We start from the raw sequence: 27,605 nt of genomic DNA on the forward strand, positions 1-27,605 counted from the left end.
TAAAACATAAGTGAATAAACTGTATAATTTCGTTTCAAAGTTTACTTAATCCATTGCAACGTGTAAAACCACTTGCAAGCTCAACCTCATGCATTAGAATCAGTTTTAAAATTTTTTCATAATAATGAAATATTCAGACAGCTGATGCACTGAAACAAAAATTATCATTGCTCGTGTGTTTGGACCTTTCTCTACGCTTCAGTATGAGCAATGCACCAACTCAAAGCGACAAAGGAACTTAATTTCATGTTTGAAGGGATTCTCGACCCTTCTTTTTGAATTTAATCTTATATTCTCGATTTGCCAAAAATAATCACTTATGACGTTGTTACGTTGAAAAAGTGAAATTTTTTACCCTGTCAAAAGGGCAGGACACACAGAGACTACGTCGGACAGAACTTGAAAGACCAATCCAGCTATCAAGCAAGGCCCGACTGTCCTTAACAAAGCCCAAGTGATGGATTTGCTTTGATATTTGGTGCTGTTTCGTTCTTCCGAAAATCTTTTCATTTCCATTTCATCGCCGTCACTTTTGGCCTCATCTTGGGGTTTCCAGTGTTTTTCAAATATGCGCGAGACAGTCAGCGCTCGCTCCGCGTCATTCAAGTCGTACACATCCGATGGCTCCAAGTTTTTCTTCCAACCTTTCCACAGGGCGCTACAATTCGTTAAAAATACAATGAGCTGCGCTGACATGACTTCTTCAAGTATAGGGTCATTTTCTATATGAACGCTAGATCGAGAACAGATTTACCTGGTAAGCCATGAATGAACCATGCGGGAACAAAAAGAAGCATCATCTTCCCTTGATTTCTTAATGTTTTAATATAATCATAAAAATTAAGAAAGAAGAAAAAAGAAAAATAAAGTTTATATATTCCATAACAGGAATACATAGGGACACAATGATTCTGAACTGATGTATGCATTTATGTCCATAATTATGACACTAAAACCTTATTGATAGCTAAATAGAGAACTAGAAGCGAGAAGGCTCGTATCCAATGTCGACTTATATCATATAAACTTAAAAATAGATGGAGTATTACCATTTTGACTTCGATTGCGAACGTATGCTTTTCGTAATGCGGAGAGGCGTCACTCAGGGTGTGTAATAAGAGGGTAATTACTACTAAAGGGTAAATTACATACTCAATTACCAACCCGAAATAGTCATCTTTGTCGTTCTGAAACATGTCACATGTTTGCTATGCCGTAATATTATTATTATTAACCTTGACTTACTTGCAAATAGTATTTTATGATGGTGGATCTCAGTGCGATAGTTTGCGTTAGTGTTAAGAGGAACCAAAACATGGTCAGGATTCCTGACAACAACGCGCCACCCCTCTGCCGTAAATTATGAGGAATAGCGCCAAGATCTGCAAGACGCGAGTTCAGTTTATTTTAATAAAAACATTAGCCACTGATTTAGTGATTTTTTTTAAATTGTCTTACGTAAGTTCCAAATTGAAGGACGACTGCCAAGTTATCAACGACTTCAAATCGTCGAAGTATATTTGTTTGCCAAATTTCAAGATGTTAATTGTGGCCAGTAACAAAACTAAGAGCTGAAAACACAAAGCAAAAGTAGTACTTACTTTTTAAGTATTACAATGGCAAGAATGCGTGCCTCTTGCTGCACCAAATGTACCATTATGGCGTATTACATGAACCATTTTGCTCTGTACTCGTTTGGTGTCAAAGGACTTACGCTTTTCGTAATGGAAAGATGAGAACAACGAAAACTTCGCCGCTCCGACTTGGCGATCAGCGTGACTTCCAATGGAAAGAAGAACCAGAGTATCGCGCATGGTACCCAGACCAGGATGGTCTTTTGAAAACATGGAGTGAAGTCTGGGTCATCCGTGTACCATGTTAAATTGGCGTCCTGTTTAAACGCAAACGTGAAATTTTGAATCTTATATTTAAGCTATCAAATGCCATTAACCGAATCCTGGTAAAGTAAATAAACAACAAGTAACATACCCAAAATGGAGATTCGCAAAAGTTGTCGAGAATAAATGAATCCATTTGAAGATGAATTACACTAAAAAAATTTGAGGAATTTCTTTAACAAACTAATCGTTGTGATGTTATCGAGCGTCTAACTAGAACTTCTACGGTTTCCAATAAACCGTAGCGTTGATAGCGTAAAACCATCAAACCCTACATTAAAAGGCCTTGATCGAAGCTGGCTTGCGAAACACAAGTGTATTTCAGAACGAATTCATCCACATATAAACCGACTAAAAATACCAGACTTTAGGAGTTACAATTTGTCGTACGCTTTTTATGAACTGTACATTTTCTAAAAGAAAAATTGTCCTTGGTATTTGTAAGTAAGACTGTATAATAATCTTACGATGATATGACATCGTTGATAACAAGCAATATATGTATTATCAAAACGAGTAAAATTTATCCATCTCAAGATAGCCTAATCTTTAATGAATCTGAGCCTTCATTTAAAATTGAGTAAAGGAATGTTTGGCCAACGTATCACTATCACGGAGAATTAAACAATATCAAGGCTGTATAGAATACCGAAAGCCAAGATATAGCGGATCCCCTTTCTAGGGAATATAATCAGTACAAGATTAAACAATTGGGCTTCTGGCCATGAGCCTTTTAGCGATGATGTTTATTTCTATCTTTTGGGTGGGCTCGTATCTTTGTTTAGGCATTCATTGGACGTTCATAAAGAAAAAAAAGTATTTCTAAATTATCCGTTTTCGAAGCATTTCATTTTGATGATGTTTTCAGCTTTTTGGAATAAACTGACTATGCGTAGAGGAGGGAAATAAAAACCTCTGTACCGCAGACTTTGCTAAACGAGAATGTTCTACGTCAAAAACAAAATTTCCGGCTTCTCGTTTTCATCCTATATTTTTTGCACACGTTAATTTTTAATATGAATTAAATGCGATTAAAATAATGATTCATTGATGTTTCATAAATACAATAAATGAACACTCTGAAAATACGCAATAGGCCTTTCTGAAAACGTTTCTGAGCCCGGGGCATCTTATTTAAAAGGTCCCGCGCATGCGCATATCAGGCGGATAAACGTCACTGATACGGCAGAGGGCGCCATCTGGCGTTGGATTATTGGAATATAGTTAGGCTTAACGGCTTTTTTAACAGTTATAAATAGATAATATTTACACTATATTTTACGAAATCAAGTATAAATAATAACTAACAACAAGTTGAGAAAACCAAAATATTACCTCTCCGTGTCGAGAAAATTATATAAACTTAAGTATCCAATGAAAACGTCGACCTTTTTGCCCTCATCCTTTCCCGCGCTTTGCGCTTCCGCATTTCATCCTTACTCTCAACATTATCTTCCTTCATTTTACATACAAAAATCAAATACTCACAAAAAGAAGCGGCAAAAACCTGCTGGCTCTTTACAACCACTTAATTTGACTTAATATCCAATTTCCAACAACAATAATATACCGGTAATTTAATTGACAACCTACTAGCATCGAAATTCTCATTAAGAATGGCTCCCGCGGATAAAAAAGGGCAATTTTCAACTAGGTGGGCGTTATCTCATTAGATTTGAAAAATATCATTTGTCTTTTTTACCAATGCCTTACCGTTTGGATTTTTTTAAAGCAATCTTAGCACCAAAAATATTTTTTGATACAAAATAAATGTTTTATATTCTTATTAAGAATAGAACAAGAGGATAAAAAAGGTCTGTCCTCTCGTAATTTGTTAAGCTTCTATCATGATTACTCTATACAACAGTAACAAGGAGTATAAACCCATTAGTGGAAGCAGTATTTTTTTTCCGAAACAATCTCGCTTATGTTTATCCTCTCTAGACTTCGCTAAAAACGTATTACTCCTACGTAAAATATTAATAGACAGGCAAGGATTCATACCATTAAAGAGGGAAAGCAATATTATCCATATTTTCATTTCATATACAGAGAAAAGAAATTATTATGTTTCTGAGAGGAGCTTCCCATTTTTGTTGTTGTTTTGAAAAATATATCGCAATGCACGGGCCTTGATAGATATTCGCATCCAAAAGAATTTAATGGGGGCACTTTGGTTTGTCCAATATGGCGCGATCTAAAGGAAACAGAGCAGACGACTTGGTAGACTATTAGGCGCAAATCTCAGGGAGTGAAAGTAAAGTCAGACAATAGCCAGGAGTGTGGCGCACTCCTGTAAGCCAAGCTTCTGGGCGGCGAGGGAATACTGTTAAGTGTGATTAAATGACACATTGCTTTAAGAATTAATATGGTTTATTCGACTGCATAACTGGAGTCTATGACTGCGCGAGTCCGAGTGCCGGCCGCTAGCCGAGCCTTCCACGGACTCCTCTCCTAGATGACGTCATCCTTGTTAAGAGGATGGCGTCCTCTATTGGAAACCGTAGAAGTTCTAGTTAGACGCTCGATAACATCACAACGATTAGTTTGTTAAAGAAATTCCTCAAACTTTTTTAGTGTAATTCATCTTCAAATGGATTCATTTATTCTCGACAACTTTTGCGAATCTCCATTTTGGGTATGTTACTTGTTGTTTATTTACTTTACCAGGATTCGGTTAATGGCATTTGATAGCTTAAATATAAGATTCAAAATTTCACGTTTGCGTTTAAACAGGACGCCAATTTAACATGGTACACGGATGACCCAGACTTCACTCCATGTTTTCAAAAGACCATCCTGGTCTGGGTACCATGCGCGATACTCTGGTTCTTCTTTCCATTGGAAGTCACGCTGATCGCCAAGTCGGAGCGGCGAAGTTTTCGTTGTTCTCATCTTTCCATTACGAAAAGCGTAAGTCCTTTGACACCAAACGAGTACAGAGCAAAATGGTTCATGTAATACGCCATAATGGTACATTTGGTGCAGCAAGAGGCACGCATTCTTGCCATTGTAATACTTAAAAAGTAAGTACTACTTTTGCTTTGTGTTTTCAGCTCTTAGTTTTGTTACTGGCCACAATTAACATCTTGAAATTTGGCAAACAAATATACTTCGACGATTTTGAAGTCGTTGATAACTTGGCAGTCGTCCTTCAATTTGGAACTTACGTAAGACAATTTAAAAAAAATCACTAAATCAGTGGCTAATGTTTTTATTAAAATAAACTGAACTCGCGTCTTGCAGATCTTGGCGCTATTCCTCATAATTTACGGCAGAGGGGGTGGCGCGTTGTTGTCAGGAATCCTGACCATGTTTTGGTTCCTCTTAACACTAACGCAAACTATCGCACTGAGATCCACCATCATAAAATACTATTTGCAAGTAAGTCAAGGTTAATAATAATAATATTACGGCATAGCAAACATGTGACATGTTTCAGAACGACAAAGATGACTATTTCGGGTTGGTAATTGAGTATGTAATTTACCCTTTAGTAGTAATTACCCTCTTATTACACACCCTGAGTGACGCCTCTCCGCATTACGAAAAGCATACGTTCGCAATCGAAGTCAAAATGGTAATACTCCATCTATTTTTAAGTTTATATGATATAAGTCGACATTGGATACGAGCCTTCTCGCTTCTAGTTCTCTATTTAGCTATCAATAAGGTTTTAGTGTCATAATTATGGACATAAATGCATACATCAGTTCAGAATCATTGTGTCCCTATGTATTCCTGTTATGGAATATATAAACTTTATTTTTCTTTTTTCTTCTTTCTTAATTTTTATGATTATATTAAAACATTAAGAAATCAAGGGAAGATGATGCTTCTTTTTGTTCCCGCATGGTTCATTCATGGCTTACCAGGTAAATCTGTTCTCGATCTAGCGTTCATATAGAAAATGACCCTATACTTGAAGAAGTCATGTCAGCGCAGCTCATTGTATTTTTAACGAATTGTAGCGCCCTGTGGAAAGGTTGGAAGAAAAACTTGGAGCCATCGGATGTGTACGACTTGAATGACGCGGAGCGAGCGCTGACTGTCTCGCGCATATTTGAAAAACACTGGAAACCCCAAGATGAGGCCAAAAGTGACGGCGATGAAATGGAAATGAAAAGATTTTCGGAAGAACGAAACAGCACCAAATATCAAAGCAAATCCATCACTTGGGCTTTGTTAAGGACAGTCGGGCCTTGCTTGATAGCTGGATTGGTCTTTCAAGTTCTGTCCGACGTAGTCTCTGTGTGTCCTGCCCTTTTGACAGGGTAAAAAATTTCACTTTTTCAACGTAACAACGTCATAAGTGATTATTTTTGGCAAATCGAGAATATAAGATTAAATTCAAAAAGAAGGGTCGAGAATCCCTTCAAACATGAAATTAAGTTCCTTTGTCGCTTTGAGTTGGTGCATTGCTCATACTGAAGCGTAGAGAAAGGTCCAAACACACGAGCAATGATAATTTTTGTTTCAGTGCATCAGCTGTCTGAATATTTCATTATTATGAAAAAATTTTAAAACTGATTCTAATGCATGAGGTTGAGCTTGCAAGTGGTTTTACACGTTGCAATGGATTAAGTAAACTTTGAAACGAAATTATACAGTTTATTCACTTATGTTTTCAGTTCCATTATTGATTACTCGACAAGCGAAGATCCTTTGTGGAGGGGGATTTTCTATGCTTGCCTTTACGGTTTGGCCGGTCTCGCGCAATCTTTGTTGCAAGAAGGCAGCGCTATTTTCCACACCAAGCTAGGACTGAGACTCAAATCCACCACCATGCACGTTCTCTACAAAAAAGTAAATTAGTTTTATCGTGATTGGTGGGTTGCTAGTTCATTAATGAGATTCATCGAAGCAGATATTTCGCTTGACGAACAGCGATCGGCGTGACTTGACAATGGGCGAAATTCTGAACACAATGTACGTGGACACGAATAGATTTCAAATTCTTTCGCCGCAACTGGGCCTCTTGTGGTCGGTCCCGGTACAATTAGTACTGTGCTTCGCCTTCATGTATCAAGAACTGGGCTATTCAGCCTTTGCTGGCATCGTGCCTATTGTCGTTCTTCTTCCGCTGAATTATCTCAGCACCAAGAAATACAAAGAATTACAGGTAAATGTTATCCAAGCATATCACCACTAGACCATTATGTGAACCAAATGCACATATATAGTATTAACAATCTCCAGTACACCTTATCAATGAAATAATATCGGCGATTTGTAATAAGACTTTTCAAAATGTTCGCCGGAGAAGAAGAAAAGACAGAAGGCATGCTCCCTTGGAACTCGCGTGTTAGCTACGAGACCCGAACATTAACTATTCTACACATCACGACCGGCACAGTTTCTGTGAATAATTTAATTATCTCTGTTTTTAGATGGAACTGATGAAGCTGAAGGACAACAGAATGAAAATGATGAGCGAAATCTTGAACGGAATCCGCGTCTTGAAGTTGTACGCCTGGGAGAGATCTTTCCAGAGAATCGTTCTTGAGATCAGGAAGAAAGAAATTGCACTCATGAAGAAACAAGTCCTCTTCCAAGGAATAAACATATTTATAACTAATCTTATACCGGTTTTGGTAGGAACTTAAAAAAATTATAAAAAGTAGTTTATTATTTTCAATCCTGGGGTCACATAGACGTATAGAGCTGCATTTCAGTTTCAAACGTTACCATTTCCATACCATTTTTGTTTACCAAGTCCACCCATAGATTTCATCAACTTCCCCATCCGTTACCGATCCGTGGTTTCCAAATACCAACCATTCCCATTCCCAATTAAGAAACGTTATAAAATTTCCAATCATTACCGAAATGAACAATAGCGGAAAACCATTTCCATACCATAGTGTTCGAAAGAATTTAACCCTTGAGCGTCTTGGTTTGACCCAAAATTATCCCAGCAATCTTCATCGGGAATTTTAGTAAAAATAAGGTGCTGAACAACTGTAGAAAAATCTGACTGGACTGAGGGACTCTTCCTCGCCCGTCGCCAAATAGCATGAGTCACTTCACAAAATATTTATTCCGAGAATTTGGCGCGCAAACTTACAATGGACTGATTGACAGCTATAATAGCCGTGAATCTCGTGCGCTAAAGTAGGAGGATGAGCTAGAAGACGGTACTATAGCTTAGCCAGATAGTAACTGGGCTACAACAAACTAAGTGATATGAAGGTGCACCTATGTTGCATTGCCATATATAGTATAGACGAGTCGGGCCCCCGATATAATCAGGCTTTTTCAACCCTACCCGACCCGAACCCGTTTTGGAGCGGGCAAATTAATTTCAAATTTTTCCGGGTCGGGTCGGGTAGGGTTTTCATGTCCTAAAATTAAATTCGGACCGGATCGGATTTTTATTAACTTCAAAGTAATAGGGCAGGGTCGGGTCGGGCTTTTTATAGACCCGCGGTCCAACCCGACAATTTAAGGTTAGAGAAAATACAACTCAAGTCTCACAAATTTCGGGCGAGACAGTGGGAGGAGGGCGCAACGCGCTAGATACTAAGCACAAAATACGGGAATACTCCGTTCCATAAAAGGGGGGTAGGAAAACAGTAACAGTTGACAAAGACTAAGTATATCTTTCTTTAGTGGACAAGCCTCGTCTTACTATTTTGTGCTTTTTGAAAACTGTACAGCTTGGCAACCCGGTTATTGCACGGCGTTTCGGTTATCGGTTTCACGGCTAGGGTCCGGCTACTTTTATGATTCTTTCTCTCGTCTCGGTTGATTTGGCAAGCTTCGTTTTGAATCTCTTTGTGTTGGAAATTGAAATAATTGACTGAAATGCGTTCAGTGCACAAACGACATACATTGGTTTTTTTTATAGATATTAGCTTGAACGTCTAATTTGCAGCACAGGGTCAACGCTTGGACCAGGTCGAACTAATCCGAATGGCTCGACTCTATTCAGCCTTACTTTTGGTCCAAAACATTTTTGGAGAAAATAAATCCTTTATTGAATGAATTTTTTATGAGTCAGAGATTTTTGGTTCGATTCCGATCCGAGCCCGTTCGGGACTTTCGGGTCGGGACGGGTTTTTTAAATTCCATAAAAAATTTGGGTAGATTTGGGTCGTTCGATCGTTTTCAAATTTAATAAGTTCGGGTCGAGCCGGGTTTGATTTTTAGTTATTTTTTTCTGGTCGGGTCGGGCTCATTTTGAAATTTAATTGGGTCGTGTCGGGTCGAATTCATTTTCAAATTTTATAGGGTCGTGTCGAATTCATTTTAAAAATTAATAGGATCGGGTCGGGTCGGGCTCATTTACAAATTTAATAGAGCTGGGTCGGGCCGGGTTTTTATTTTAATTTTTTTTTTCGGGTCGGGTCGGGCCCTTTTTTATTTTAATTGTTTTTGCGGGTCGGGTTACGTTTATAACTTTAAAGTTTGAACTCGGGCCTGCTTGGGTCGAATAGAAAGTCAACCCGACTCGTCTTTAATATATAGTCCAATACAGTAAAAGGCAGAGAGCTGCCATTACTCTGTGGCAAAAACCCTTTTTTAATCCTTTTTAGAATTTTAGGATCTTCCATAGAAAATAGGTGCTCTTAAAGGGATAGAATCGATGTTTTGGCTACTAATGAAAAGATTTCATATTTTAAAATCAGATAGAACCTAAAATTACGTTTTCAAAAATATATATATATTGATACTTTTAATAACTTAACTATTTTTAATTAATTTTTAAAAGTATTGTTTTTTGGGACTGCTCCGATCACTACCCCCTCCTGCGTCGTTTGGCAAAAACACGGTTGAAACATCTACCCACCCCTCCATACGCTCCTCTTATTTGAAGATATGGTAGCTTTACGACTAACAGTAGTTTTCATACTATTTCACTTGTGGATCACAAACAGCCTGGGAAATAAGCATAATTTTTAAACTAGTCCTTGGGACCAGTGACCCCCTAGTTTCCGAAATAATAAACTGGTCTCCAGACTGGTCCCCACCCTTGTTCTCCTATAGATTTGCAATTAATAAACTAGTCATTGGGACCAGTGACCCTCACGTTTAGAATAAAAAAAGTGGTCCAAGCTATTAATAAACTGGTTTTTGACCTGTAAACCTGTCTTATTTCCTAGCCTGATCACAAATAAACTTGGCCTTAACTTTTATTTCGATTTACGTGTTTTGAGAGGCGTGAAAGAAGCTAAATAGTTTCATAGCAATTAAATCGTTTAAGTAAGAGGTTTAGCACATTTAATTTGAAAAATAAATCTTAAAAGCTTGAATTTAGGGCCACTTAGAATAAAAAAATCGATCATGGAAACTAAGCCTTTGCCAAAATGTCGTAGAAAGTGCGTTGTTTTTGACTGTACCAATACAGACTCGGACAAATCTCTGTCATTTCATAGTCTACCAAGTAACGAATTATCCGAATTTGAATTTTCCTCACTTGACTCACGAATTTCGAAAGATTCAACCGAGTCTAAACTATCGGATTCTACTACAGAGTCAGGCCCGTCTGATATTTCGGATTCCGAGCTACGACCATATATATATATATATATATATATATATATATATATATATATATATATATATATATATATATATATATATATATATATATATATATATATATATATATATATATATATATATATATATATATATATATATATATATATATATATATATATATATATATATATATATATATATGGCTACGACTCGACGTCGACGATGACATTTTCTATTTGGCTCCTGTAGCAGACGACGGAAAAAAAACCTACTATCCTCAACTTGAGTTCCCCTATATACTCCTATTTCCAAACAACCAATGAATGAGTGGACGTTAGCAACGTCACTAGGGTAACAAAACAAGTTGGACGGTATTCGCGGCTAGTTTGAATTTCAAAATATCTAACGTACTTTTCTTAATTTTAAACGTTTTAATTCGATTTTTTTTTTGGCACACATAATTTTAGGCACATTTTTTTACCTAAAACTGCCCTCATCTTGTACTAGTCGGAAATCCTTGATTCTATCCCTTTAATACTTTAGTTATGTAACGTCATTCTTTCCAGGCTCAACCTTTATGTTTGATTTCCTGCTCATCAAACTATAGATGGGCATCGCACCGTGCTAGGGTCATTTCTATAACTGTTTGGTACTAAATCCACAGCAATCAACCCACAAACCTCATCTTGCCATAGGACAAAAATTCACAAGCGTGCCTTGGCAAATAATTAAGCGTAATAGAGTAATGATGAGGGAAGTATTTATCGCGTATGTTTGGTTTAGTAACCTTGCTCCAAATGCTCTGATGTTGGGAGGAATGACGTTACACTTACCCCGCTTTGTGGTACACTTCTCTCGAAGAGAAGTATTATATACTTCTGGTGCTATCCATTTACCAACCATTTCCAAACTAAAATGTATATCAAATTAACCACTTCCATTCCATATTGGTTTTACCCGTCCATTCCCGATCCGAATGTGTTATATTACTAGAAAAACCATCCACTCCCCCGATTTTCCATGATTACCACGGTAAATGGAAATTTACCGTTTGCATGCAGCTCTCTAGTGTAGAGAATGTATCAGCTCATTCCCCAAAAGTTATCACTCAACTCTGAAAGGCAAATGTTCCTGAAATCTCTACAAATTCGCCAGGTTAAGGAAAGGCGACAAAGACAAATTTCAGCGATGAAATAAGAACCCGGGTAGAAGTTGGTTTTGCTTTCTGTTAAACCGGAGCCTCCGAGATATCTAGGCCCATGCATGTAGCGAAGCGAGAATATTTTTTTGACTAATTTAGTTCACCGTGTTTTCCCGCTTGGTGGCGCTTTCAGCACCGTAAAATAAACAAGTTCAGCATCATGACCCCGTCGACTGCTACAATATTAGGGCAAGGTATAGACGTAGAGCGGTGAAGCCGAGGTCACGGATAGTTAAAAAATGTTTTAGAAAATTTCCAAAGACCTTTATTAAACAATCATTCCAAAGAAGTAAAGGAAAAAAATGTTATTTTTTAAGGTTAAAAAAATTAAAGGTTTTGAAGGGGTAAAAAATTCTCTAATGGTATATGAAAACTGTGAATTAGCAACTTCAAGAAGTTTTGTTTTACTAAAAAAACAACGATGTTAAAATCTCATAATTACTTTTTTGTCCATACAATCTAACCAATAGATTCAATAAAAAGTGAATAGCCCTTAAAAAATTACGTTAATTTAAAGGTGAAACCTTTCTCTTTCATAAAAGTTTTATAATTGGCCCCTAAAATGTCATCGATAATTTATGGAAGACCCCGGTCGCAACGGTCATTAAAGCGCCACCTCGTACACACAAATGGTAAAAATATTTCCTCTGTGAAACTGGATATTACCTCTCCGAGTGACGTATGTCACGGAGAGGCTCTAATTTCGACGTGTCTGTGTGGGTGTGTGTGTGGGTGTGTGTGTGTGTCTGTCTGTTGTTACACCCACGTGACCGCGTTCGCAGTTTGCAAATCGGAGCAAACGTGTTCTCAATTTCCGGAAATTTCGAAAATTGTATTACACTTACAGGCTATTAGTCCATTGCCTCTGGTCTTTGTCCATCCCACATGGACACCAGTCTGTACACACTGGCTTCTAATCCCCACCCTCTTGTGGTCTTTGTCCATCCCACATGGACACCAGTCTGTCCACACTGGCTTCTAATCACCTCCGTCATCTGCTCTTTGTCCATCCCACATGGACACCAGTCTGTACACCTGGCTTCTAACACCACCATCTTCTGGTCTTTGTTTTTGTCCATCCCACATGGACACCAGTCTGTACACACTGGTTTCTACACACCACCATCTTCTGGTCATTGTTTTTGTCCATCCCACATGGACACCAGTCTGCACACCTGGCTTCTACTCCATCATCATCGTTAAGGTTAAGACATACGCGGCGATCGGCCAGGGTTACGAGAAACGTCCGGCCTCCCTAAGGTGGGGCTTCCACCAAAGGTTCACGCAATTGCGCTGTTCTTATCCATGGCTGCGATTCGAAACCCTTATATACTACCTATTTTAGTAAGCGAAGCAACCGGCGTATGCTTCATTTCAAACGCCAATATTAGTCAAGTCTCTCAAGAATGTTTAATTGTTCTTTTTTAAAACGATGTAACGTTCAATAAGGCGAATAACTAACGAAGAAAATAATAAATATTAATTATATTTATTTTAATATTTAAGATAATCTTGTTTCTCAATTCAAAATTAATACGGAAAGAGTTAAAAGCAGTCTATGTTTTTGTCTGTATGTGTCCGTCCGTTGTTACAGTAGTGCGCTGCGTTAGAAGTTCGTTTTGTTTTGATGTGTAAAGAAATCCAACACAACCATAATATTCCCTTTATCCTTAATATAAACTGAATATGTGGAAATATTTTTCGTAATTATGATGCATTTAGTACATTTGTAGCTTTAAAGCTCTATTTCATTTTGATATTCCAAAGATTTTTTTTAATATTATTATTTAAAATGGATGTTTATATATTACTTAAGCTATACTACATATGTTTATAGCATAATCCTTTCTAAAATCATAGTGAATACAAGCACAACGCTGCTATGTTGGTCAAATGAACTCTATTTTGTCAATAGGCCTAGTGAACCAAATAGTAAAAGTTTGGGTTTGGTTTTCGTTTCTGTATGCAGGGACATTAACGGTTCAGAGTGAGCCGAAAGTTAAATACACTTTTAAATAATTAGGCTTAGATTTATAATCATGGTGGAAATCTGGGTCGCGTTCAGCAGAGCCTCGCGTTGCTGAACGCGGTCCAGGGATTTTGTTTTTGAATTTTGACGTCACGGTGCTTAGCGCTGAGCTAGCGCGGTCTTCAAAGAAAATAGTCTGCTTTTTTGATAACGTGACGTAAAACGCGTAGTTCTCAGCTTGGCGAAAAAACCATGGAGGAATTAATACAAATAGCTCTATGGGACTATAGCTATTTAATTGGCGTGAAACCAGTTGATCACGCGAGAATTTTAAGAGATATGTTAGTTTCTAATTTTAATTATAAAAGTTGTTATCTATCTCTATAAATATGTTATCCTACAATTTTTGTTAAGCCTTGGTACCTTGCACGCTTTATTGCGCTAGCGTCATTTATAAAACGCCGATGACCCGTTTTTCCCCCATCGGATGATTTTAATGTGTACAAGTATATCATTATTGGATGTAAAATGTCGTCTGATTTACAGTAAATTTGCTATGCTTTGTATACTGCTTTAATATTTCATAAATTTTAACTTAAGAAACATTTCCATATCTGGGTAAATAAGTTTGTAAGTAGTCGTCTTGACTCGGAGAGGTAATATTTTGGTTTTCCCAACTTGTTTCCCCACGTAAAAATCAGTATGCATGGGCCTAGATATCTCGGAGGCTCCGCCCTGAAGATTGAATAGTTTAACCGGAGCCTCCGAGATATCTAGGCCCATGCATACCGATTTTTACGTGGGGAAATATCCAGTTTCACAGAGGAAATATTTTTACCATTTGTGTGTACGAGGTGGCGCTTTAATGACCGTTGCGACCGGGGTCTTCCATAAATTATCGATGACATTTTAGGGGCCAATTATAAAACTTTTATGAAAGAGAAAGGTTTCACCTTTAAATTAACGTAATTTTTTAAGGGCTATTCACTTTTTATTGAATCTATTGGTTAGATTGTATGGACAAAAAAGTAATTATGAGATTTTAACATCGTTGTTTTTTTAGTAAAACAAAACTTCTTAAAGTTGCTAATTCACAGTTTTCATATACCATTAGAGGATTTTTTACCCCTTCAAAACCTTTAATTTTTTTTAACCTTAAAAAATAACATTTTTTTCCTTTACTTCTTTGGAATGATTGTTTAATAAAGGTCTTTGGAAATTTTCTAAAACATTTTTGAACTATCCGTGACCTCGGCTTCACCGCTCTACGTCTATACCTTGCCCTAATATTGTAGCAGTCGACGGGGTCATGATGCTGAACTTGTTTATTTTACGGTGCTGAAAGCGCCACCAAGCGGGAAAACACGGCGAACTAAATTAGTCAAAAAAAAATATTCTCGCTTCGCTACATGCATGGGCCTAGATATCTCGGAGGCTCCGTTCAGGGCTTGCACACTCATTTACCTCCATATTGGTTTTGAGTTCCTACAGATATTGTTTCTAAACTTTCAGATTACTTCACCGTGTTTCGCCATGTACGTATTAATTGACGACAATAACCTTCTGACCTCGAGGAAAGCATTCGTCTCCTTTCAGTTGTCACGATTATTGGCGATGTCAATGCTTACGTTACCTGATTCAATAAATACCCTAGTTTTGGTAAGAACGATATAGAGAGGGTCAAAAGATAAATCTACATTTTGTTTTTTCCCTACTAAATATAAAATATGTTTTCTGATAATGGAAGATTTGTACTAGTCTGGATTTTTGAAAAATTTGCACTATTTGTCGTGTTTTGGCACATAATTTTGAATATTATCAAAAGTACATATGGTATAACAAAACTTTTCGATTTTCCACCTTTGTATATGGTTGCCACCTAATTATCGTCGAAGTCAATGAAAGTCGTGCTCTCACCCAATCATAGACAGTTTCAGTTTCGCCATTTTAAAAAAATAGTTTTCTATCCAACTTAAAAATAAGAAATGATTACCGAACTGGTATAGTAAATAGGCCTTGGCGTAGCTCTTGTGATTATTTCCAATTCCCGCGACTTGAAGTAGGAGGGCTTAAAAGGGATTTTAAAATTGGGGAAACGGGTATGACCTGGCACCCTGTCGACTGCTTGAACGAGACTTTTTGTTTTAATATATATACTTTCGATATTACGCATCACTCGATTGCCATCGTCCTACTGTAAATTATAGTTTTGAAATCATAGTTAATTAAGGCAACAACTAATTTCATGTTTTAAAACAATAAGTACAAAACATTTTCATAACAAAAAGGTATTGTTTTTAGAAAAAGAATAGTATATTTTACGATTGCCACGTTGACCTTCCCTTTAGATAAAGCATCTCAAAATGACGCAGATCCACTAAGAGATTCTTTACAGACACACGTCTCGGTAAGAAGAATTGAAAACTTGTTGAGTCGTCGAGAAACTAAGAATTACGTGGAGCACGTTGCTAGCCATGCTCAGTATGGTATGTCAATTAATTAGTCTTTTAAAAACTAGGTGAGCCGCGCTTATTATTTGCGACAGATATTGCTACGCAAGCGGATGACTTTAAACTCCTTTAAGAATCTTATTTTTAAAAGAAGGCAATCTATATGTCGTTCTTAAATTGGAAATCCTGAAGTCGCTTTTAGAAATTGTTTGCATGTATCCCTAAAATAACAATTGTTAATTTCGACCCATGTTAATATCTATTATTTCTATGAAAATTTCAGCGATTGAGATTGAGAAGGGGACGTTTCGTTGGGACCTGGGAGATCAGGCAACTGCGTCTCTTTGGGACATCAATTTCAAAGTGTCTCGTGGCTCGTTGGTGGCCGTGGTGGGTCCGGTGGGCTGTGGCAAGTCGTCCCTCTTGTCTGCTCTGGTTTCCGAGATACGGAAGGTGGAGGGGGAGGTGAGAGTGGCCGGGAGAGTGGGATACGTCACTCAACAACCCTGGATTCAGAACGCCTCACTCAGAGAGAACATTCTCTTCGTCGACGACATGAACCAGGAAAAATACTACAACGTCATACGCGCATGCGCCCTCCAACCGGACCTTGACCAACTACCCGCTGACGACGAAACCGAAATCGGAGAACGAGTACGCATTCATAGTTCCGCAGATGGCTGCTTTCGTAAGTAATATGTTCGTTTACTAATTTTCCTTGATAGGGTATCAACTTGAGTGGTGGTCAGAAGCAAAGGGTCAACGTGGCCAGAGCAGTTTATCGCGATGACGATGTTTATCTCTTCGATGACCCATTGGGGGCGGTTGACTCACACGTGGCCAAACATCTATTCAACGAAGTCATCGGGCCAAAGGGATTGCTTCGAAAGAAAGTAAATAATGCTTAGAGTTCATTAATGAGGTGTCGACGTGTCGTTTCGTTTAAATCTTGGTAGTAGTTGAATATGGCATCCCAGAAAGTATTTTATTTCTTTACTGTGAAATATATATAATATACATGTATATTAATGCTTAATAAATTTTGATTTAAATTCGTCCAACTTCAATAAAAGCATAAAAGCAGCTCGAAAAGTGACCAAAATTCTACTGGGCTGGTAGGCCCTTGTAGATATGACAAGAAACCTTTCCGTGATGTTATGCTATAAGTGACTAGCTAACGCTAAGAGACCCTTTTGAGTGTAACATCAGAAAGTTGCTTAAGTTTGGTTGTTCCTGCTTTCCAAGTATAGTTTTTCAATTTGTTGCAGACGAGAGTTTTGGTGACGCACAATTTGAACTTCATCCGAGAAGTGGACGAGATCTTCTTTATGAACAACGGACAAATCATCGAGAGGGGAACCTATGACGAAATCATGAGTCGTCAGGGAATTGCCAGAGATTATTTCAGTCAACACATGAGTGACATGAGCGACGAGGATAAAGAAGAACAATCGTGAGTATGTCTAAACTTTCTACCGCCAGTACATAGTAGAAAAGAGAAAGGGCTTCAAGTCATAGATGTTAACATTTACTGTATAAAATAACCGAGCAAATGTCTTTGTGGACAACAGCCATTGATGTGTACTCTTTATAGAGAAAGGGTTATTTTAAATTTCTGAATTGATTGATTCTTTCAAGTTGAAACATGGGGGTGTATTGTAAGAAGAGCGACAAGCGCTAGCTTTGCAGTGTAGTGTCTATCAGCTCGAGCTACTCGCTGGGAGTAACCCAAGGTCGGGTTCACAAAGTTTACAATTAGAGATGCTGTACGAGGTTACTGTCCCCTTTTCGGATAGTTGTTTTGTCAATGCTACTGAACACGACCAACGACAGGATATGGAAACGCCAATAGAAATCCCTCTTATAAAAACTGTGTAGGAGAGATGATTTATCTAAATTGACCTTGAGTTAGGCCCTACAACTCAGAGGGCGATTGGTTCAAGGGGCTCTAAACTGGCTCTCTTTAAATACAGACTCCATGGTTGAACAAGCTTTGCTAATTTTTTGAAATTTTGGTAGTATGTTAAATATCAAAGCTGAGAGATTTCATCTTGCATCCCATGGAAAAGTCACGGAAGAAGATGAGGCAAAACTCATGACTAAAGAGACGCTCAAAAAAGGAAACGTATGTGATCTTTAATATACAAATAGAGTTTGAATTTCTTGGTTTCTTGAGAACTAAAACATACAGTAATTTTTCCTCCTGACAATGTTATTGGATATTTGCAGATATCCGTATCACAATACAAACAATTTTTTAAAGCCTATGGTTTAACGTGGTGTTTACTCCTCCAAGCAATAATCACCGGTGCTATAGTCCTTAATTTCACGTCACTGTATTGGCTGTCTCTGTGGTGCGCTGACTCAAAGGAAGATTTTAAAGCGAACCCAGATCTAAAGGCAACCCGTATAACGGTTTTAGTCGTTCTTGGTCTAAGCCAATCCATTTTGGGATTTACCAACGTAATCGTCAATGACTTTTCCTGTCTACGAGCGGCCAACTGTATACATGGGAAAATGCTAAAGAGCTTATCTCGTTCTCCCATGTCCTTCTTCGACACGACCCCTGTTGGAAGGATACTCAATCGTTTTTCCCAAGACATCGACGTCCTCGACCAGCAATTTTCCCTTACGTTAAGAACAAGCATTTGGGGATTTTTATATTTAGTTGTTTTTCCGTTTGGAATTGCAATATATTTACCATTATTCATAGTTCCCTGCATTGTCGTGTTCGTTGGATACCTTTTACTTCAGGTAAGAACTCTATTTTCAGTCTCCATTCCTAAGTAATTATTCAGTATGACTCTCAAGTTTCAAATGTAGTGGTTAACAAGTCACGTAAAAAACTTTACGTATTAGCTAGGTGTGGTTGAGGTGGGAAGGGCGTGTTAGTTTCGTATGTGCGAATGTAGTACAGTATTCATGTTTTCTAACTCGCTAACTTAATATTCGAGATGGCCCAATGTTTGGTGTACATTAAGTTCTTACCACATCTAGATAAAAAGGTCTTTTCGCCTATCCAGCCTCCACATACAATCCACAAACATACACACTCACAGATCATAATCGTAAAGCCAGTATGTCTTTCACAACGTAGATAAAAACCTATAACAAATACACTGTAAGCCCTACAAAACTGGTAGGCTTACCCTAGAGTAATACAGCACTGTTTTAGCAACCAATAATTTATTCTCACTCACCCAGTCATCGTTTAAAGTTTAAAATAAAAAGTACAAAATAAAATACAAGGTAAAAAGCAGAGCTTCCTCTCTTCGGTGAGCAGCCAAAAGATAAAGATCTCTTCCTGGTCCCCGGCCCCTCCTTTTATAGACACAGGGTCTCGAGTCGGGTCTAAGGGTTCCTTCCCCCTTGACTTTTGGTCAAGGGGTTAAGTCTCTGTCGGGATTCCGACGAGGACAGTTGCACGGTGCACTAGGACTTTCTTAGACCGCCCTGATAGTTTTACAAGCGTATGCTCGTTCCGCTGAACCCCAAGCTCGCTAATTTTAACGTTATGAGGAGCAACGGCCTACCAGGGGTAACGCCATTTCGCGTTTGCGATATGGCCGTTACAACACAATGAAGGGTCAGGAGATATTTTGAACGACAACTATAAATAAATAGCAGCAACCCTGCCTTTGCACATAGTGCCCTTTCCGTATGAAAATGAATCTCTCATTCTAGCTACCTTGCCCTATTCCCCCAAAAACCGGAGTGAGGAGAAAATATCTTAATCCGTTTCGATACGGCCGTCCGTCAAATGAACCCTAAACTTTATCCTCGCCGCAATCTAACCGGGTGAATACTTTGACGATGCCGATTTTATTTCTTTCCCAATACTTTGAAGAGCCTAAAGAGGATCTTTTCTTAACTATAGGTCCAGACAAACTTGTTTTACGTCCATCCGAAGTCGGAAAATTGCCTTTAACTCATACCATAGCGCTAATGTATTTCCTCTCGCAATTCTTTCACATTACGAGCTCCAACGTGGTAGCGGATCTTGCCTTAATCGCTTTCTATCCACGCTTGTTTTTTGTGTACCCGGGGTTAACTCACAAACACACCCACACACACACCCACGCAGACATACAATCCATCAGCGCAATACCTAGGTGTGATTATATAACCACACCTAGCTAGAAACGGAATTCGTAACGAGTGAGGGGTAGCCGCTTTTCATCTTTAATAATCTAAGGTTTCTTTGCATTTTAGAGCTTGGAGCTCTTCGAATGAGACTGTTGAAAAATAGTACTAAACATTGGCAAGATTACTATCGACATTTACCAATGTTAACAGACATTTTTACGAACGCGAAGAGAACGAGGCCTTCGCGTCAGGGTTATTCCAACTGAGACTTCTCCATTACACACTTCCCCCGCGAAATTTAAATAACTGCAAATCTTTGAAATATTGAACTGCTTTAAGTGTTTTAGCACTAATGTAATTTATTGCAAATAGTGTAGAAAGCACGCTCGTCTTACTCGCGGTGGGTTCTTGCCTACTCCTATAGGGAATTACTTCATAATAATCGCATTCAATATCAAGTTTTTTTTCCAATTTTGCAGAGATTCTTGATGTCGAGCAATCGTCAATTCAAGCGGATAGCAAGCTTGAGAAATTCCTTCTTGTTTTCGCACGTGGGAGGATCAGTGGCTGGCAGCACTGTCATCAGGGCGTGTGACGTCGGACAGAACTTCGAAGGACATTTCCTGAAACTGATCGACGAATGCACTGCCGCTAACTATATGATGAACATGGCTCAAAGGTAATTTAGTTATTGCGTCAATGAGGCCCGGTTTCAATTGCGTCTTTTTCATTTTGGAGCGACAGCCTTTATCAGCATTGTTGTCTTGCGGACTATTAAAACACGGGAGTCACAAGAATGTTAACTAAACGAGATAGTTTATTAAGACTAAAAAATTATGAATCAACAGCAGTATACATACAAATCGTTATCAATAATAGGTTAGATGTTTTTTTAACAATGTTAGCTAATGGCTATTAAAAAGCTAAATACATAACAAGCATCTATACTTAATTTTTACCTTTGGGTTGATACAGGGGAATGGATGCAAAGCAAAGCGAGAATTCCTAGTGGATACTCATTTCTCCAAGTCAATAAAATTTAATTTCTTTTTAGATGGCTAACAGTACGCTACAATATCTTGGGCAATTGCTTGATGTTTTGCACAACAATTTTTATAGTTTCGAGCAAAGGGACTCTCTCACTTGATTTTGTAGGATTGGTCCTGGCTAATGCCGATAAGGTAAGCTCTTCCAATGAAGACCAGGCCAGTAAATGAAAATGTTTTCCACAATCTAAAATCTCTCCTGGTTATTCAATTAACTCATGATACTAGCTTGATAGTGGGACGATACAAGAAGTAACTCGAGATTCAATTGTATGCGGGGGTTTGAATGGGAGATGGATATAATCAAGTTTAGCAACAGTGTAAAACATTGATCGTCAATCTTTTACAAAGGTTCGCAACTCTAATAGGAAGGAAACGCAAAGTATAACCTTTATTAAGGGAACAACACACTCCAAAAGAATAAAATAAACTTTATTATTAGATTTAAAACGTCTTAATTATTAGACAATTTTAAGTTTTTTTCGGTCTTGCACCACAATTTCGGTAATTACGTTACCACTCTTGTCGTAAGTGAAACTGCGGTTACAGTAATTGACCAAGTTCTCGTAACTATCCATTTCCCGCGACACGAAGCGGGACGGCTGAAAAGGGGTAGAACATTGGGGAAACTGTTATGCCCAAATGTATAAAATATTTTCATACAATAGAATATTATGCATAATGAAAATATTATATATTTTTTGAGCTTTCACCATATCCCCTGCTCGATCGAAACTTTTTGTTTTAACTTTTGGTGATTTACCATTCAGTAGGAAATTGGGGAAACGGGTATTAGCTCTCACCTTATCCCCTGCTTGATTGAGACTTCTTATCAGGTCTTATCTTTGAAACATATTATATTCTTTAATCCGAGTGGCTACTATTGTTTTCCCCTGTCTTTAAGAAAGAAAATAAGAAAGTGCGCTGGCTTTCTGTCACGTGGAACAATTATCTATTTTCTTCAACATTTAGTACTAAATTTATATTTTGAAATCGCAGCTTCTGCAATTTCTGAAACACTTTATCTCTGGCGTTACGGATTTGGAATCAAATGTCGTCTCTATAGAAAGAGTGGACGAATACTCTCGTTTGGAGTCCGAGGCCGAGTGGGACAAACCGGAATCTCAACCACCAGGTGACTGGCCTCAACGTGGACAAATCACATTCCATAACTACAGTACGAGATACCGAGAAGGATTGGATTTGGTATTGAAGGACATCGATGTAAATATCGAAGCCGGAGAGAAGGTGGGCGTGGTAGGGCGGACAGGAGCGGGAAAGTCATCGCTGACGCTGGCGCTCTTCCGTCTCATCGAGGGGGTCCGCGGTCAGATCGTCATAGACGGAGTGGAAGTGGAGGGATTGGGCTTGTCCGATTTGAGATCGCGGCTGACCATCATCCCCCAAGAGCCCGTCCTCTTCTCGGGCTCGCTCAGACTCAACCTGGATCCCTTGGGTCAACAAGACGACCAGCGATTGTGGGCCGCCCTGGAACACTCGCACCTGAAGCCCTTCGTGGCGTCACTCGAGCAGGGACTGGATCATCCCGTGACCGAAGGAGGAAACAAACTCAGCGTTGGTCAGCGTCAGTTGGTCTGCTTGGCTCGAGCCTTGTTGAGGAACACCAAGATCATGATCTTGGACGAAGTGACGGCCTCGGTCGATATGGACACCGACAATCTCATTCAAGAGACCATCAAGAACGAATTTTCCAACTCCACCATCATTACCATCGCGCACAGAATAAACACCATCCTGGACTACGACAAGTTAGTAGGCCTACCTATTAAACCGGCTTAAAATGATGGCTAATTTGTCGTCATTTAACTCTTCGTAGGGTGATGGTTCTCGATCAGGGCCGAATTGTGGAATTCGACTCTCCAGATGCTCTCTTGAGGAATGAACAATCAATGTTCTACGATTTGGCCAAAGATGCCAACATAATCTAGATCACCTTTGAATTAAGCACCAATTGTTACGCGTTGTTCGTTAAGAGTAATAAGATTTATCATATTTCTAATAGAGCGGGTTAAGTTATCTATGCTCCTTGGATCATTAAATGGTACAGTAAATAGTCAATGATACTGTTAGAAATCGTAAAGAACGCCAAATTCTTCCTCGCTATTGCTAGCACATAATTGATAATTCCCATCTCATAGCGAGCCACGTGATGTTTTTAATCGTGAGAAGCCTTGGCCGTAGAAAATAAGTTTAGTTCGCTTAATGTAATAGCCATCCCCATATATTTGAATTAGTAAGCAGTCAGTCGGTTTACATTATCGTAATAAAATTCCTGAAATCCCTACTAATGTTTTGGTATTTATATTCCCTAACCGTTTCTTCAACTAACCTTAGAAGAACAAGGTAACAGTAAAACCAAAATCTAAAGGTCAAGGTAAAGTCTCACCAAGCGGACTGTGAAAATCGGAACGCGATTGGCGATAATAATTTTACACGTTTTGAACAGCCTCGATCAATAGGTGAAGTTGTCAGTCCTTTGGAGGCGGAGGTTATTTAATAACATCGCCCATTATTAGCCACTTTTCTGTTATCCCTTAAATTTATCTTTCATCATCCACATTTTATTTCAAATATCCTAGAGATTGTGTATTATTAAAAGAATAATAATATAACATCAACGAATGGTTATTTTAATCCCAAATATTTCATCGCAAAAATTAACGATTGGCGAAAGGAGGGATAAAAGCCCAGTTGTTTAATCCAGGACTTAATCTTCAATTGAGGTCCACCGTCTTGGATTTAGTTTTGGAAGAGCAATGCATTCTTAAGAGCCTTGACATGGTTATCTGATTTGTTATTTGTAATTTGATGTTTAGACCTATCGTATCTTTCGTCAAATTGAAACGAATTCTTCTTTTCATTTATGGATTCGTGTATTTTACGAGAATAAACTGTTTAGTTTTCCTCTGTAAATTCTTCAAATATATAGTCAGTAATCAGCTATCCAAAGATTATCCCTCTGAATTGGGACAAAATGTGCAGGACATAGAAGAACGATTTTATCTCATGAAGTCTGGAATTTTCTTATTCAGCTCCAATGTACACGAATTCGTTCTGAAATCTACTTGTTTTTTACAATCAAGGTCTGAATGTACAGTTTTATGCCATCAGCGTTACGGTTTATTGGAAAAGGTTGGAAGAATTAGGCGCCAGATAAAATCACAGCGACCAGCGACGGACCTGTTAAATAAATTGTTCAAATTATTTTATTTTAGCAAATATTTTAGTGTTAATCGTCCAAATATGGGTTCCTTAATTTTGGATGACTTTTGTGATTCTCCATTCTGGGTATGTTTTTTATTTTATTTTTATTTTTTTGGCATCAATTTCAGGCCCACCAAATTAATACTCGCGAGTACATCAATGATGTTGAGTCAAAAGAACAAAATTTATAAAAAATATATGGCTTTAGTATCGAGATCCAATTAAACATATTAAGTTAACAGTGTGATTAGTGTTACCTACAGCTACGATACAATCAGTTCCTGTCACCACAATTCTTAGATCAGGGCAATAATTATATTAACTGATGGTATTTTTGTTTAATTATCAAGTCTGTTTTAATTTTTTAATAGGACGGCAATTTGACATGGTACACGAATGATCCTGACTTCACTCCTTGTTTTCAAAAGACCATTCTGGTCTGATGGGTGCCACGCGTGTTACTCAGGTTCTTCCTCCCATTGAAAATCGGCTGATAGCGAAGTCGGAACGTCGAAGCGTCCGTTGTTCTCATCTTTCCATTATGAAAAGTGTAAGCCCTTATTCAGCGAGGATTATAGTTGTAGTGCCACCTTTTCCAAAACAATGCTCCCAATAATTCGTTGCCACAATTTCCAAAATATTTTCATATTAATTAGCTGCCTCCTTTTCCAAAATATTTCTATTATTGTTAATAAATTGTTCGTGCTAAGAGGCGGGCTTTTCAAACTCATTATATAAATAATTTTCTTACCTTTGGTTAGGTTAAGTTTGATTAGTTTAGGTTTGGTTAGGTTGGGTTAGGTTAGGTTTGGTTTTGTTGTGTTATGTTAGCTTTGGTTTGGTTTGTTTAGGCTTGGTTTGTTTAGGCTTGGTTGGGTTAGGTTTGGTTTGGTTGGGTTAGGTTAGGTTTGGTTTGGTTAGGTAATTTTTTGTTTGGTTGGGTTGGGTTAAGTAAATGCTGAAGGGGTGATAATTTTTTAAAACTAGACTTTCGTGTCCAGAGACCAATTTGTCCCGAGACCCAATTGTTCCGGGACCAATTTTTCTCGAAAACCCAATGGTTCCGGGACCAATTTGTCCCAAAACCCAATTGTACCGGGACCAATTTGTCTCGAGACCAAATTGTCGCGGACCTTGGTAAACGCGAGTGTTCTGCATCGAAAATGAAATTCCAGGCCTCTCGCTTTCAACGCATTTATACGACCATTTTGCGAGTGTTAACGCTTAAGATGAATTATATGGGGTTAAGATAATAATTCATTGATGTTATACGAATATTATAAAAATTACTCCGATAATACGCAATCCCAGAGATATACAAAATGTGGAAGATAAATGATAAATTTATAGAATAACAGTAAATTTGCTAATATTGCTAAGTGCTATCCACCAGTGGCGAGCATATAGAAGCGGAAGGGAGAATTGCTTTTTACCTGGGAGGCTATTCTCTAAGGTCCTTTTGGAGGAATTTCGATCCGAATCTTTTCATTCGGAGTCAATTTCTCCGAATGAAAATAAAACGTATTCTGTAAGCACCTTATCCTAATCATACGGTGATAACCTCTCCGAATCATTCGGCGGCCGTAAGAGACGGCCGAATCGGGCATTCGGAGTTTTTTCCGCCTCTCTACCCTCCATGAATCTTAGATTCGCGGAACTTTCGCCGGTGTTTTCCAAGGTCTGTATACCGCTTCGCATTATTAGGTCGGAGCATCCTTCAGGGGTGGTAAGCGGGAGATTCTCCTTTTTGTAGTAGGGGGGCTCTAGTAATTTTTTCCCTTACTATGACGTCATACGTGGGCTAGAAACAAGTATCTGCGGTGGCTGCGTCCAGAGAGAAAACTCTCTCTACTTTGAAAATTGTATACCCGCTTTCTTCTTCACCCCTACCTAACTTTCACGGTTTAGGGTGAGGTCGATTATCCGTTATAAATTCAAATCTTAGGCGGTAACGGCGCGTTGCGCTTCGCCTTTAGTGGCTTTCAGACTAATCCTTTTTGAAAGGTAAATATTATTTACGCCATGAACTTTTAATTTAATGTAAGGTTTTACAAATCTACGAACTATTATAAGAATGAATTATTGCCATCACCTTTCAAAGCTGACGATGATAAAATGAAAATGAAAAAGTTACTACTTGAAATAAAATTTGATACAAAATACTTGGTCTTTTCATTTTAAATGTAGGTCTGTTATGGGTACTTTATAATTATCCTAAATAACGGTGAACATTATTAAATATAGCAATTTTGAATTCAAAAAGACCTTCTTATTTACACGTATATAAAGGCCTTTAACGTCGTTCTCCTTTTTCCGGACATACAAACTTTATATCTCATATAAGACAGCTCGCGTATTCTTTGGCGCCCACGTATGACGTCAATGAAAAGAGCTAGACGAGAGAGGTAGCTAGAACGTTAAACCGTAAAATCCCAACACCGAATACGCCCGCCTTGGGTGTTTTCTAGTATTTTTCCCCGTACCTTTTCGCTGGCACCTTGGCTGCGGTTCATATTTTTGTTTAGTATGGCTGCTTTGTTTTTTCAACTCAAGCTTCATCGTTTGCGATTTGAACATGGTAATCGCATTGGCCGTCGCGATTTTCGAGTTCAAAGGGTTTTTCGAGACTTAAAATCAAGCGTGGGCAAAATTTTAGGTTAAAGCGGGAAATAGCTTTAGGCCTTGGCGGGCCTTGGCGAAATCTACAAGGTAGATCGACGGCTTTTTTTAGATTTAAAGGTAAAAAAGTCGTTGAATTTATCCTACATTTAAGGGATAATTTCGCGACATCCAATTACTTAACACAGATTTAATTGTTCATTTTAATATTTTTTCGACCGGGGCTTGTAAGTTAGAGCCACCTATTTTTGACCAATTGCATCAATTATTAATAATTGCTAGATTAAATTTGGTTATTTCCTTTAGCATCTATTTAAATTATTAAATTTTGGTAGGTGTGTAACCATTGATAGGTTAATGATCTACATTAATGAATTTATCATAATCTCACGAGATCCACACAATTGGATTATAATTTGCGATTAATTCTACAGGGCCGGTAGGCCCTTGTAGATATGACTTGATACTCTTTTGTAACGTTAAATCAAAATTCACATGCTTTTACCAATTTTCCTATGGAGATTAACATGGGGTTTTTCGTGATATTTAACCACCTCTAACTGAAAAACTAGAGCGAAGTTACTTTTCGGAATACTCTTAATTTAACAATTAAGTATTCAGGGT

The 27,605-nt window shown here is 38.1% G+C and overlaps 3 protein-coding genes and 1 long non-coding RNA gene across 4 annotated transcripts; 2 read left to right on the forward strand and 2 right to left on the reverse strand.

Moving 5' to 3' along the window:
- Positions 1-257: 257 nt before the first annotated feature.
- LOC149602675 (putative ATP-binding cassette sub-family C member 13) lies at positions 258-1,342 on the reverse strand. Its single transcript, XM_089860416.1, has 4 exons — positions 1,246-1,342; positions 1,050-1,187; positions 755-813; positions 258-658 (listed from the first exon to the last, which is right to left on the reverse strand). Exons 1-4 carry the CDS (start codon positions 1,315-1,317, stop codon positions 352-354), a joined length of 576 nt encoding a protein of 191 aa, XP_089716542.1. The 5' UTR covers positions 1,318-1,342; the 3' UTR covers positions 258-351.
- Positions 1,343-1,360: 18 nt separating this feature from the next.
- LOC149602676 (ATP-binding cassette sub-family C member 1-like) lies at positions 1,361-2,457 on the reverse strand. Its single transcript, XM_089860213.1, has 4 exons — positions 1,990-2,457; positions 1,715-1,891; positions 1,459-1,571; positions 1,361-1,382 (listed from the first exon to the last, which is right to left on the reverse strand). Exons 1-4 carry the CDS (start codon positions 2,032-2,034, stop codon positions 1,361-1,363), a joined length of 357 nt encoding a protein of 118 aa, XP_089716339.1. The 5' UTR covers positions 2,035-2,457.
- Positions 2,458-4,479: 2,022 nt separating this feature from the next.
- On the forward strand, positions 4,480-23,743 carry LOC149602677 (ATP-binding cassette sub-family C member 1-like). The gene is made up of 21 exons (XM_089860298.1): positions 4,480-4,536; positions 4,635-4,811; positions 4,955-5,068; positions 5,145-5,282; positions 5,341-5,478; positions 5,715-5,773; positions 5,870-6,172; positions 6,530-6,704; positions 6,766-7,020; positions 7,289-7,492; positions 15,068-15,214; positions 15,951-16,041; positions 16,289-16,659; positions 16,731-16,898; positions 17,274-17,458; positions 18,025-18,130; positions 18,235-18,759; positions 20,571-20,770; positions 21,146-21,272; positions 22,137-22,906; positions 22,975-23,743. Exons 1-21 carry the CDS (start codon positions 4,492-4,494, stop codon positions 23,084-23,086), a joined length of 4,410 nt encoding a protein of 1,469 aa, XP_089716424.1. The 5' UTR covers positions 4,480-4,491; the 3' UTR covers positions 23,087-23,743.
- LOC149602678 (uncharacterized) lies at positions 10,008-10,253 on the forward strand. Its single transcript, XR_016376994.1, has 2 exons — positions 10,008-10,103; positions 10,159-10,253. It is a non-coding gene; the product is annotated as an uncharacterized LOC149602678 (long non-coding RNA).
- Positions 23,744-27,605: the final 3,862 nt, after the last annotated feature.

This window comes from Phalangium opilio, unplaced genomic scaffold, assembly GCF_054372755.1.
Source record: "Phalangium opilio isolate 3A_F unplaced genomic scaffold, DU_Popi_V2 ptg000352l_1, whole genome shotgun sequence".
In the NCBI taxonomy this organism is placed as follows: domain Eukaryota; kingdom Metazoa; phylum Arthropoda; class Arachnida; order Opiliones; family Phalangiidae; genus Phalangium; species Phalangium opilio.